General features: G+C 36.6%; 1 protein-coding gene across 1 annotated transcript in view; it reads right to left on the bottom strand.

Annotated features, from left to right (window-relative positions):
- Nucleotides 1-100: 100 nt before the first annotated feature.
- The window catches only part of ATP6V1C1 (ATPase H+ transporting V1 subunit C1), a 58,569-nt gene continuing 43,913 nt past the window's right edge, over nt 101-14,756 (bottom strand). Inside the window, exons 11-13 of the mRNA XM_043976975.1 lie at nt 11,586-11,683; nt 9,896-10,022; nt 101-1,052 (exon numbers count right to left, since the gene is read on the bottom strand). Of these exons, the coding sequence (XP_043832910.1) occupies nt 957-1,052; nt 9,896-10,022; nt 11,586-11,683 (321 nt within the window). The 3' untranslated portion in view covers nt 101-956. The remainder of the gene's footprint in view (nt 1,053-9,895; nt 10,023-11,585; nt 11,684-14,756) is intronic.

Below are 14,756 nucleotides of genomic sequence, written 5' to 3' on the forward strand. Positions count from 1 at the left end.
ATAATGCAGTCATCAGATTTCAGAAAAAAATAAAAGGGATCCCCTTTATAACTATTATGGCTACATGACTTTTTAATGTCTTGAAAATAACTCAATTGACTGAAGGTGCATAGTTTCGCTGGACTTTATTCAAAATTAGACCTAGTTCTCAATCATTTAAGAATACCAAAATTTTGGTAACCAGATATAAACACCCATATGCTTTGAAAAATGAACTCCAACATCACACTGTGTGTTATGAGGCGAATTTGGCACAGTAAGATAATCTGTGGGAAGCAAATGCAAACTGGCACAGAAGGCAGATTGCCCCCTGCAGCATGGAACAAATACCTTGAAGTGGCACAGCGCCAGCTAGTGAGCAGTGATCTCGCTACTGAACTCTGACCAGCGTTTGGAGAAGTTATGCACACCACCACACACCTTTGCACAGGTCATTTTATTCTTGCCTGTGGGTGTTGACAGTGCTCAGATTGTTGTTGGAAATATTCAGAAAACACATACCTGAATATTGTCACTTTTTTTTAAACATCACAATTCAATAACCATTTAACAGTTATAGCTACTAAAACACAGGGAACAAAAATGGTACAAATGTTTACACTTTTTCCTCATAAACAAGGTCTTTATGACCAATAGTAATGAGTTTACTGAATGCATACCACTACATCAATGAAGAAAAAACTTTTTCTTTAAATATACTAATCTGTTTATAAATAAACTCTGATTTTTTTCAGTACACATTTACAGACCTGATCAATAAAAAGCAACAATACATATACTCTTTTTGAAAAGAAAATATCAAGAGATGGACCACTAATGGGAAAATTCACTTAAGGAAAGGGAGTAAGAAGCAAGCATTGGATTAATAGAGAGTTAAAAGTATAGGCATACTTCAACCTCATTTTTGTTCATATACACCAACACTAGAATAGGATTGTCAGTATTGGGGACCATTTTTACTTGAATTCCAATAGATTGCAATCAATTTTGTAGTACACATAGGGATAATATTCCTGTTGACTGAGATTTAAGCCTGGAATATCCATAGGAGCCTATTGAAAAATAAAAAATAAAAAAAAGTTAATACTTTTACAAATAGAAATATAACAATATTCTCTTATATGTCTGTAAATACAATTTTGACTTTCAATTTTTAAAAATTTTTTTTAATTGAATAGAATTTTATTTTTCAAAATATATGTAAAAACAGATTTTAACATCAAATTTTTTAAAACTCTGTGTTCCAACTTCTCTTCTTCCTCCATTCCCACCCCCCACTCACTAGAATTCAAACATTTCAAAATAAGTTATACATGAGTAGTCATGGAAAACATTCCCACATTAGCTAGGTTGTGAGAGAAAACAGTCAAAAAAAACCCAAAACTTCAGATTGAGGAATTGTCAAAGAGGAGAGAAAAAAATGGGGGGAAAATGTGTTTCTATCTGTTTTCAGATACTATCAGTTCTTTCTCTGTAGATGGATTGCCATTTTCATAAGTCCTTCAGGGTTATATTGGATCACTGCCTTGCTGAAAATAACCACATGCTTCCCAGCAGATCATCTCACACTATTGCTGTTATTTTGTATACAGTACATTTCACTCTCCTTCAGTTCATGTAGGTCTTTCCAGGTTTTTCTGATAGTATCCTGTTTATCATAACCTGTATATAGTACCTTAAACTTGAGAGAGAATTTTCTTCATAATAGCCTAGCAAAGTAGGTATCATATGTTTTGCCATTATAATCAATCATCATAACTATTTCCCTCCATCCTATTCCCTTCCCATTATATTTACTCTATTTTCTATCTTTTTTTAACCTAGTCCTCCTCAAGTGTTTTACTTCTAACTGTCCCCTCCCCCACTCTGCACTCTCTTTTTTTTCACCCTTCCCCTCCTACTTTCCTGTAGGGTTAAATAGATTACTCCCCCCAACTGGATGTGAATGTTATTCCCTCCATGAGCCCACTCTGATGAGATTAAGGTCTTTGAGTTAATTCTGTATTCTAAATTTTCTTCCTCCCTCCCTTCCTCCTCAACTCTCCCTATGAAAATCAAGCAATTCAGTATGTCATACTGTGCAGTAATGCAGAACATCTTCACCTTCCTCGAAAGTGTTTTGCTTTTTACTGCTCTCTCCCCCAATCTGCCCTTCCCCTCTCCCCACCCCTTATCTCCTTCCCCTCACTCAGGGCAAAAATATATTATTATACCTACTTAAGTATGTATGTTATTCCCTCTTTGAGCCAATTCTGATGATATTAAGGTTCACTCACTCCCCAACTCCTTCCCCCTCTTCTCCTCCACTCCGTGTTTTTTCTTGTTTCCTTCATGTGAACTACCTCTCCCCAGACCATCTCTCCCCTTCCCCTTCCCCTTCCCCTTCCCCCAGTCTATTCCTCCTATACCTCAACCCTATTTTAAAGATGTCATCATGGGTTGGTTAGGTGGCACAGTGGACAATGCACCAGCCCTGGACCCAGGAGGCCCCAAGCCCAAATCTGGCCCCAGACATAAGACACCCACCCTGTCTACCCCACAAAGAACAAAATATAAATGCTTTACAGATATCATCCCTTTATATTCAGTTCAGACCTGTCCTCTCTGAATTCCTTACTGAGATAGTTCTTATGAGTTTGAAGTATTATCTTCCCATGTAGGAATATAAACAGTTTGATCTTTTAATATCCCTCATGAAGTCTTTTTCCTGTTTACCTTTTTATGCTTCTACAGGGTCTTGTATTTGAAAGTCAAATTTTCTATTCAGTTCAGGTCTTTTCATAGCAAATCCTCTTTCTCATTCAAATTCCATTTTTGCCTCTGAAAGATTATGCTTAGTTTTGCTGGGTACAGGATTTTTGGCTGTAGTCCTAGTTCCTTTGCCCTCTGGAATATCATATTCCATGCCCTCTGGTCCTTTAATGTAGAAGCTGCCAGATCTTACTTTATCCTTATTGGAGCTCTGCAGCATTTGAATTCCTTTTTTCTAGCTGCTTGCAATATTTTCTCCTTGACCTGGGAGTTCTGGAATTTGGCTGTAATATTCCTGGAAGTTTTCCTTTTGGGATCTCTTTCAGGAGGTGATCGGTGGATTCTTTCCATTTCTATTTTAGCTTCTGCTTCTAGAATATCTGGGCAATTTTCCCTCACAATCTCTTGGAGGATGGTGTCTAAGCTCTTGTTTTGGTCATGGTTTTCAGGTGGTCCAATGATTTTCAAATTATCTCTCCTAGATTTATTTTCTAGGTCAGCTGTTTTTCCAAGGAGATATTTCACATTGCCCTCTTATTTTTTCATTCAATTGGATTTGCTTTACTGTGTCTTGGTTTCTCATAAAGTCACTAGCTTCCATTTGTTCAATCCTAATTCTTAGGCAATTATTTTCAGACAGTTTTTTTAATCTCCTTTTCCATTTGGCTTTTCCAACTGTTGACTTTTTTCTCATGACTCTCCTGCATTGCTCTCATTTCTCTTTCCATTCCTTCCTCTCTTTCTCTACATCTTCGTTCTATCTCTCCTACTTTCTCTTCAAAGTCCCTTTTGAGAGCTTCCATGGCCTGAGACCAGTTCATATTTTTCTTGGAAGCTTTGGATGTTGGAGCTTTGACCCTGTTATTATCATCATCTTCTGAGGGTGTACTGTGGTCTACCTTTTCCCCAAAGAAGTTTTTGTTGGTCTTCTCCTTTCTCTGACTACTCACCCTGGCTTACTATTTCTTGGCTGTTAGCTCCTTCTTAAAATGTAGCGCTGCTTCCAGGACACATTGTTTGTGTTACAGCGTGGACCAGGGGGTGACTGGGCTTCTTCTCAGCCTGCCTGGCCTGTGAGTAATCATGGCTGCTTTCTCTTTGACCCGGAAACAGAAGTCTGATTGAACTCTGATTCTCTATGGTCAGAAGCTTGGCATGCCTGTACCCCTCCCCCACTAGGCCACCACAACCAGATTCAGTCCACTGGTTTACACCCAGGGCACTTTGCCCCAACTCCAGCAGAGACTGCCACCACTTCACCGTGGCCTACCACTGAATCCCCTCACCAGTCCGTGATCAGAGCCTCAGAAGCTGCTGGTGCTGGAGACTCTGACATGCGCTGGAAGCACTGTCCCTGGCTGGGTCTGGACTGCATGCTGAGCTGTTCAGCCTGATTAGTAGGTGATCGGAATTGCCCTCTTTTGCAGAAAAATAGTCTCACTCTGTTCTTATGTGCAGTAGACTGTTCTGGGTTGGTGGTTTGTTTTTTTTTTTACTGCATTATTTGGGCGTGAGTGGATGGGTTTATCTGGAGCTTGTGGGAGTCACAGTCTCTCCTCCACCATCTTGGCTCCGCCCCTGTATAATTTTTTCGACTTTCAATTTTGATGTCCTGGTAACAACTGAATTTTGGGGATACCAGTCTACTCCCTCAAAATGACAACAAAATGAAGCATTTGGTTCAGAACTGTAATGTTTCAATAAAGACTTCACTTACTATATACGAATCCCATAAGATATTCATTGCTGGTATGTTTAAGTAGCATAAGAAACTTAGGTAACATATTTTGGACAATTCTATTATGCAGCACTTAATTTTCTGATTTACTTCTAAGAGAAACAGCTTGGTGTAACAACTACTGAAGGCTGAACTTGAAGTGAGGAAGAAAGCCCTGGATTCAAATCCCACTTTTGATACATATTGATTGGGTGGTGAAGGGCAAATCTTAGAGCCTCAGACAGCTCTCTAAGACCATAAGATAAAAGTGGGATGCAAACTGAGTTGAAGGAAAAACGTTCCAACTCTAACAGAACTGGAGGCCCTTGATGTGTTGACTTTTTCCTAATATGAAAAACTATAGTTTTCAATCAAGTTAATGGAAATGTTTATGGTACTACTGTAGTAACATCAAAAGGGAAAACAAAGAACTAAAATCATCTAGTTTCAACTTTTTACAGAGAAATATGGATTTCTATGGGTCATTCCAGTTCTATGCAATGGTCACAAATCTTTCTCTTTCCCTAACATGATTTTTAAAGGAATGGGGAAAATGGTTCATTTTAAAATGCTGGCTGCAGACACAATACTGTTTTGTTTTCTGGGAATCACAAAAGAATCTACAACAGGCACTAAACTGAACTAGCAAGAAGAGACAGAAAGAAAAATTCCTTAACTGCAGATAATATAAAATTCTTGGGAGTCTACCTGCCCAGACAAACTCAGGAACTATAAGAATACAATTACAAAACACTTTTCACACAAATAAAGTCAGATCTAAACAACTGGAGAAATATTCATTGTTCATAGGTAGACCAAATCAATACAAATGACAATTCTACCTAATTAATTTACTTATTCACTGTCATACCAAACTACCACAAAAATTATTCTATACAGCTAGAAAAAAAAGAATAAAATTCATCTGGAAGAATAAAAGGTCTACTGTGCTTCAAGAAATAATGATCTGGTTGATTTTAGAAAAACATGGAAAAACTTGCATGAAATCATGAAGAGTCCACTATTTACACAGTAACAGAAATATTCCTAAGAATAACTTTGAAGCTGCTATCCACCTCCAGAGAAGAACTGATAAACAGAAGTATGTATAGCATGGTTTTACATATTTGTATCTAATGGTAGCCTTCTCTAGGGTGGCTTGGGGAGGGAGGGAGAAAAAAAATAAAAGATATGTAATTTTTTTTGTATTTACGTTCAGAATGAATTTTTAAAATTAAAAACAACAACACCGCATCAAAAATATCAAGACTATGAAGGGAATCAATAAAAAAATGTGAAGGAAGGCAGCCTAGCAACACCAGATCTCAAACCGTATTAGAAAGCAGTAATCATTTACTGGGGGTAAATCCAAGAAAGGCAACCAGGTTATGATTAGAAACAAATACCCATAGCTTATCTCAATCAGGTTATGAAAGCAGTAGTAACAAGATCACTTTTTGATAGGTTTCAGAAATACCCATGTCATATCAGAATTTATCAATGACCAACACCAGAAAAGAAGAAATGCTTACATAAAATACAGATACTGTATTACATTTTTGCCTAGTAATGAGCTGTTTGGTAATTCCATAATGCTACATATTTATGAACAAGACTTACAAATAAAATTTATTAATACTTAAAAGAAAAAAGAAAGCAGTAATCATCGACAATGTGGTACTAGCTAAGAAATAGAGCAGTGAATAAGTGGAATATATTAGGTTCATAATACACAGTACTAAACATCCACAGTAATCTTGTGTTTGATAGACCCAAAGAACCAAGCTTTTGGGAAAAGAATTAACTATCTGACAAAAATTGCTGGAAAAATTGGAAAGCAGTTTGGTAGAAACTAGGTACTGACCAACATCTCACACTATATATTAAGATAAGATCAAAATGGGCACATGATTTAGAAATAAAGGTAATATCATAAGCAAATTAAGGGAGCATGGCATACTTTACCTGTCAGATCTATGGATAGGAGAATTTATGACCAAACAAGAGACAGAAAGTATTGCAGTATATAAAATGGATAATTTTGATTACATCAAATTAAAAAGGTTTTACACAAACAAAACAAATACAGCCAAGATTAGAAGGAAAGCAGAAATTGGGGAAATTTTTTACAGCAAGTTTCTCTGATAAAGGCCTTATTTCTCAAACGTATAGAGAACTAAGTCAAATGTATAAGAAAAAAAAAGCCATTCCCAACTGATAAATGGTTAAAGGAGATGAACAAGCAGTTTTCAGATGAAGAGATCAAAGCTATTTACAGTCATATGAAAAAATACTCTAAATCACTATTGATTAAAGAAGTACAAATTAAAACAACTCTGAGGTACCATCTTATACCTATCAGATTGGCTAATATGACAGAAAAGGAAAATGATAAATGTTGGAGGAGATGTGGAAAAATTGAAACACTAATGAAATGCTGGTGGAGTTGTGAACTGATCCTATCATTTTGGAGAGCAATTTGGAAGTATGCCCAAAGGCAATCAAACTGTGTATACCCTTTGATCCAGCAATACCATTACTAGGTCTGTATCCCAAAGAGATCAAAGAAAAAAGGAAAAGGTCCTATATATACAAAAATATTTATAGCAGGTCTTTTTGTGGTGGCAAAGAATTGGAGATTGAAGGGATGCCCATCGACTGGGGAATGGCTGAACAAGTTGTGGCATATTATTGTGATGCAATGCAAATTGTATTATAAGAAATGATGAGCAGAATGGTTTCAGAAAAACCTGGGAAGACTTTGAGCAGAGCCAGAAGATCATTGTTCACAGTAACGGCAATAATATACAATGATCAACTGTAAATTTAGCTATTTTGATCAATACAATGATACAAGACAGTTTTGAAGTACTAACTATGAAAAATGCATCCACCTGTAGAGAAAGAACTGATGGAGTCTGAATGTAGGTCAAAGCATATTTTTTTTTGCTTCCCCCCCACCCCTTTTTCTTGGTCTGTGTTCTCTTTTGCAATAGGGTTAATGTGGAAATATGTTTTGCATGACTTCACAAGTATAACCTATATCAAAATGCTTGCCTTCTCAAGGAGGGAAAGGGGAGAGGCAGAGAATTTGGAACTCAAAAATTATTTTTAAAAGAGAATGTTAAAATTGTTTTTACATGTAATTAAGAAAAAATAAAATAAAAACAATTCTTTAAAAAGGCAAAATACTATTCCTGGTTACTTTAGGCTTTGGCCTGTTTTTGACTGGGCATTAATTTAGTAACAAACATTAAACAAGGAGGAACTCAAGGACTACAAGTTCTGAATTCTTTCTTTTGAGATGGTCAAGAGAAACCTAATCTTGAACAGCTAGGTAGTGCAGTGGTTAGAGCACCGGCCCTGGAGTCAGGAGTACCTGAGTTCAAATCTGGCCTCAGACACTTAACATTTACTACCTGTGTGACCCTGGGCAAGTCACTTAAGCCCAATTGCCTCACTTAAAAAAAAAAAAAAAAGAGAAACCTAATCTTTACTTAAGAGGAAATCTCTTTAAAGTAAAAGTCTTCTTCTACCTGATAAAACCAGATATTAACTTTTTTATACCACAAAGAGTTTTTCTCAAGAAAAGGTGCCTTATTCAAATATGTACTCTGAGCCAGACAATATTACTAAAACTTGCAAGCATCCCTGAAGGTTCTCTAACACTTCAGCAAATAATCAGAAACTACTGTTTGCATAAAATACCCATTTGAGAGGCAAGATATCAGGAACACAGGATTTGGAGCCAGAAAATCATAATCTGAATTATTCCCTTCAGACATTCATTGTGATCCTGAGAAAGTTATTTAACTTCTCAGAGACCAAGTTTTCACATCTGTAAAATGGGAATGATAATATTTGCAGTAACTATTTCTTAGAACTATTATAAGAAAAAGTATCATATAAATGTAAATTGTTTTTAATACTACTAAAAAACAATGAAGGTACATCATTACTACTTTTTTTGCGGGGCAATGGGGGTTAAGTGACTTGCCCAGTGTCATACAGCTAGTAAGTGTCAAGTGTCTAAGGCCAGATTTTGAACTCAGGTCCTTCTGAATCCAGGGCCAGTGCTCTATCCACTGAGCCACCTAGCTGCTCCCCATTACTACTTCTTACTAACACCTCTCTCTGAAACACCACATCAACTTTGGGTAAGATACTGCATGATATGGTGTTTTAAGTCCTACCTAGGCCTTGAACTAGGTACCTAGATCAACTTGAAAATAGGAATTTTTTTTTTCCTTTTGGCAGGGCAATGAGGGCCAAGTGACTTGCCCAGGGTCACACAGCTAGTAAGTGTCAAGTGGCTGAGGCCGGATTTGAACTCAAGTCCTCCTGAATCCAGGGCCGGTGGCCTATCCACTGCACCACCTAGCTGCCATCAAAAATAAGAATCTTTTTAGAATTCAAAGTATTGTGTATTTTGCTATAAAAATTCTAAGCATAAATGGCAAAATTTAACAAAAAATGCGTAATAGTTGTTTTTTAAAATAAGACTACAAATGCTTAAACACAAAACTAATAGCATGTCAACTTATGAACTCTAAAGCAGGGTTTGTTAAGGTATTTTACTATCTTAGTAAAATAAGAAAAAGCCACTGATTTAGTGCTACCATGCAAACAAATTTGATTCAACAAGTAATTAAGTACCAAATACATATAAGGCACTGGAGATATGGACACACAAAAAAGAAAAACAACCACTGGCTTACAGGTTAGTGGATGATACAACCAAATAGCTAAGTAAATAAAAGATAATTTGAGGTGAGAGCATGAGGGGGATCAGAAAGGTTTCTTGCAGGAGTTGATAACTGAGTGAGCTCTGAAGGAAGCTAAGGACTCTAAGAAGATTTAGAAGTGGGAACAGCCTATGCTAAGGCAGGCAATGGAATCTAATTGTAAAAATGGTTTAGTGTAGAGCAGTTTAAGACATAATAAAACACATTTAAAATAAGTTTTAGAATATAATGTCAGTATGATATTGTAGTTATTTTTTAAAATACACAGAGACCTAAAGAATGTGACTTTTTAGCAGATTCCTTAAAGTTCTATGATGCCTAGATATATAATGCATTAAACACATACAAGAAGATCAGAAGGGGAAATTATTTTATTGTAATATTGGCTCAGGGCAAAATAACTTTAAAGGGTTTTATGAAGTAATACTTAGTAAGGTCAGGCTAAGGTAATTAATGTTAACTTCAAGAAACGAAGTTGATAACAATGAACAAAATCAAATTGTAAATATGTCTAATTTCTGTATGAGAACAAATTAAGGGCTTTTAAAGGACATTTACTACTACTTTTCAATCATTCTATATCCTTCCTTCTTTAAGATGCATATTAAATGCTTTTCTGAGAATCATGCAATGATTTTGATAAAATTCATTCTTAATATGATAGGGCCATAAACATACTTACATCAATAATAGCTGCTGCACTACTGTCCAGGTGTTTGTATAAATCATACAATACTTCTCTCAGTTTTCTCATGGTTTTCTTATTAGGTTGCAGTAGCATTGCCTGGAAATTCACTGGCAATCCATATCTGAATTATTTCCCCCCACCAAAAAAAAAAGGCAAATTTTACATACAGTTGATGATGTTAAGAAAATATATGTACTTTTATCTCTGAGAGTAAGGAAATATACTTCATTAAAATGGGCATTTTCAAATAAGCAACTAATGCACATGAATACAAGCTCAATTTGGCTCTCAATGCCCTTTAGAAACTACATTCTCTCTCAGAGATGAGGTTTAGCTTAATATTACTTAAAGCATAATTCAATGTTTTAAATAAACTATGTGTTTCCCTAGGAAATTATGGTGTTTAACAATAATAGTGATGATGGTGAGAATGTATATATCACTTTAAAGCACTATATAAAGCTAAAGTTTTGCAAAGTTTTTAATCAATCTCATTTTATCCCCAACAACCTTGGAAGGTAGGTGCTATTATCCCCATTTTACAGATGAGGAAACTGAGGCACAGAGGGGTGGGATTTTTTTTTGGTGACTTGCCCAGGGTCACCACAGATTTTAAGTGTCTGAGGCCATATTTGGACTCCATGTTTCTGACTCCTGCTCCAGAGTTCTAACCATTGTGCCACCTACCTGCTATTTAATAAGTGTCTTTTTGACAATGAACATTAAGACTCCCATTCTGGTGTTCTAGCTAATTACTAGTAAGAACAGTGAAACACATAGGAGATTAACTCAGTTAAAATGTTTCTAGGGGCAGCTAGGTGGCGCAGTAGATAAAAGTCCTGGATTCAGAAGGACCTGATCTCAAAACTGGCCTCAGACACTTGACACTTACTGTGTGACCCTGAGCAAGTCACTTAACCCTCCCCATGCCCCGCCCCCCCAATTAAATTTTTTAAAAATGTTTCTAATATTAGCAACATTTAATATAGGTGTCAAGACTAAGGTATAGAAAAAGTATGATAACTGTACTAATATGAAAAATGAATAGTCTTTGATTTACTTGTATTACAAACATGCACCAAAAAAAAAAATGGAGTGTGCTCTCATTGTCTAATTATTTTCCTCAGAATCAAGAAATATTTCGTATTTTATGATCTAGTTTTATCTTTTTAATTTTTTTTAGTTAGGCAATTGGGGTTAAGTGACTTGCCCAGGGTCACACAGTGTCAAGTGTCCAAAGCCGGATTTGAACTCAGGTACTCCTGAATCCAGGGCCGGTGCTCTATCCACTGTGCCACCTAGCTGCCCCGATCTAGTTTTATCTTAAAAAACACTTAGAACTTAGTCCTTTATCCCTCAAAAATTATCTTTTTGGTTTTCAAGATCAAAGGTCATAAATGAGGAAAAAATAAACAAGTACATTTAGGCTCCCTTCTTGTAAGGGAGTCAGAGAACTAATATCTCCATCTTGTAAGGAACCATATTACATTGTGAGACTTTTTCCTTGGGGTGCAATTTCAGGTCCATCATGACTTCTAGCATATCCAAATCCATCATATGATATTTAAGCATGCTAGAATGATTATTTACACTACCTCTACCCCTCCCCCAATTGTACAGTTCCAAAGTATGAGTTAGACTTGCTAAAAGAAACAAACAAAAAAAAAAACCAAAGATGTTTTACCTTAAAACAGACTCAACAAAAACTCTTAATGCTTTCACATGAATCCATGCTATGAAAGCTTCACTGAAATTGACTTTCAGCCACCGAACTAGTGGCCCCTATAAAAAGAAAGAAGCAGTTATTAGGTGTTGAAAACAGTGATTAATAACACCAAATGTTCATAAAACAAAGGCTATTTATCTGGAACCCACAAAAGCATTCACATTACCCATTTAGCAAGATTTTTTAAAAGTATTATCATTATCTGACATTCTGATCTAAAGCAAAAACTGAAATTAAATGTTAGCTACCACTCCATAACTTGAAAACAGACATTAACATATGGAAATCAATTCACAATGAGAAAAAATGATTTTTTTATTCCACAAAACTCTCAAAGAACTTGTTACTTTGTTAATGTCATTATCTAATTCATATTACAATTATACAAAAGATAAGTGCCTTGAGGATAGGAATTATGTCTCTTTTATTTTGTTTCCCTGTATACCTATTATAGTGTTCTGTATGTAGTAGGCATTAAATATGTGTCTGCTGAATTGAAATCTAAATGTGATACTGAATATACATATATCTCACCTTAAGACCCAAAGTATAAAAATCAAATTTTACTAAGCAAATAACATGGTATGGTTGTTAAAATGAGAAATCCCTTAAGGTTTCTCTAAATATTGATCTATCCTAATACATTTAAAAAGTGAATTCAAGTTACATACAATTTTCCAGGAATAGTGGGAAGGAGCTAACTGTGTAACCCTGGATAAGATCTTCCTCCAGGTCAAGTCCACTAACCATAGATGTCACTCAAGACTGTCCTGGATCCTCTTTTATTCTTCCTCCAAAATATCTCACCTGGAGATCCCACAGGTTCAATGATTATCTCCATGAAGATAATAAATTGATCTCCAGATCAACTTATCCAGGCCTAACTCCTCTCCTGACCTCCAGTCTTGCATCACCAGTGGACATCACTGCCTAGTGGACATCTTGAACTGGTCGTTCTGTAGACAACTTAAACTCGACATGTCATTCTCTCTCTCTCTCTCTCTCTCTCTCTCTCTCAAAACCCTTCCCTCTTCCTAAATTCCCTATTGCTATTGAGGATACCACCATCCTCCCAAATCACTGTCTTGCAACCTAGTCCATCTTTGACTCCTCATTCTCTCACACCCACATATAATCAGTACACTGTCTTCCTGTGGTTTCTACCTTTGGACCATTTCCTCTACCTGCCACTTCTCCCCTCTCCCACAACCTTGGTGACAGCCCTCCTCCCCTCATGTCTGGCCTCCTACAATAGCCTTCTAGTTAGTCTCCATGTCTCTCCCCACTCCAGTGCACTTCCACTACTAAAATGATCTTTCCAAAGCACAGGTATGACTATGTCAACCCCTCCTCCTCCCCATACCCAATAAACTACAGTGGCTCCCTATTAACACCAGAACCAAATATAAAAGGCTGTGGGTTTTAAAGCCCTTTCACAACTTGCTCCCTTCCTCTCTAACCTGGAGTCTTGCACTTCAATTCACTCCCCTCCACATGCTCTATCACCTAGCCGTTCCAGCTTTGTCTCTATGCCTTGCACAAAACACTACTCCAGGACTTTTCACCGGTTGTCCCCGTGTCTGGATTGCTCTTCCTCCTAATCTCTGCCTCCTGGCTTCCCTCAAGTCTCAGCTAAAATCTCATTTTCTATGAAAAGCCATTCCCAATGCCCTCCAATGATTATCTCCAATTGCCGCTGTAGCTTTCTTGTTTTTACACAAGTGTTTTGTGCACTCTCTCCCCCATCAGAAGGGGAGTTTCTTGAAGTCAGGGACCATTTACCCTAATTCTCTGTAACCCCAGTGCTTACCATGATATGTAGAAAACGCTCAATAAAAGCTAGTCCAATGACTGACTGACAGAATTACACATAAGACTTGCTGTATATAGAGAGGCTAGCTTATAAAACTCTAAAAGAAAGATGCCTATTCTTCAAAACATTTCTAGACTTAACCTAAAAAGGGACTATGAATGTCCTTTTCCTTAAAGGGGGAAGGGAATCAAAATTTATGATTTCGTTACTCTCTCTAGGGAACTTCAACGTGGAAGCTCTCTCCAACAATGCAAAACAATTTGTCTGAAACTTAAGTCTTAGAGAATTGCCTGGGACCCTGAGATCAAGTGACTTGTAAGACAATTTACACAGTTAGCAACACTAAAAACCCTGGTCTTCCTAATTCTAAGGCTATCCCCTCTATCCACTAAATCACATTGCCTCTTTTTTAGCCTACATAACCTGGTATTATCAGGCAACCGTGCTTCTAAGAATTACCTAGGCCCCACCCTGCCTGTATTCTGAGATCAAACAAGCTTGTATACTTGAAAGGTGGTAGAGGTCCTGGTTATATACTTGATGTTATGGGAAAGGGACAGGGGAGAAGAAAGGAAGTGTCTCTCAGCTCAGATAATAACATTTTAAAGTACTTGGGACACATATAATGGCTACAAGAATTTGCAATTATTTTCCCACTGACATTATATAGTATTTTCATTTCACCAGCAGGCTTTACCATTTACATTAAGTTTTACAGTCCTCACAATAATCTTTACCTGTTAATGAGACATGATAGGAAATTTGATCTAATCTTTTACTTCTATCATCTCATCCCTGTTCCTAGGGTTGGAGAGTTTTGCAAGGGGAAGGATTATCAACAATGGAAAGACAGGAACTCAAAACAAAACTTACAATTTCACAACTTTGCTATAAAACCAATACGTCAATGTGATATTTTGGTAGCCATGCTACCTATATTCTGAGCTTCTCCTTAGCCTCCCCCACCCAGGACCATGGGCTCTGTCACATAGCCAGAATGTGTCAGGGCAGGATTTGAAGCCTGATTCCTGAACCCAGTCTTCCTGATTCCAAAGCCAGGTCTCTATTTAATATAACAGGTAAGTTGCTTTAAAAAAAAAAAAGTTTTTAAAAATTCTGATTTTTTTATGAATACCAAAAAAAGAAAATGGAATGTCTATTATGTGTAGTTTGCCTCTTAAAACAATATATAATAAATTCAACATTATTTTCAAGACTATTTTGCTTAATCCATTTCTATTTTAATTTCCCTCATCTCTTTTGTACATTTAAAAAAATGCTTCAATAACCTTTTTTTTGGGGGGGGGGCACAACAC

Source organism: Dromiciops gliroides, chromosome 1 (genome assembly GCF_019393635.1).
Source record: "Dromiciops gliroides isolate mDroGli1 chromosome 1, mDroGli1.pri, whole genome shotgun sequence".
NCBI classification, from domain to species: domain Eukaryota; kingdom Metazoa; phylum Chordata; class Mammalia; order Microbiotheria; family Microbiotheriidae; genus Dromiciops; species Dromiciops gliroides.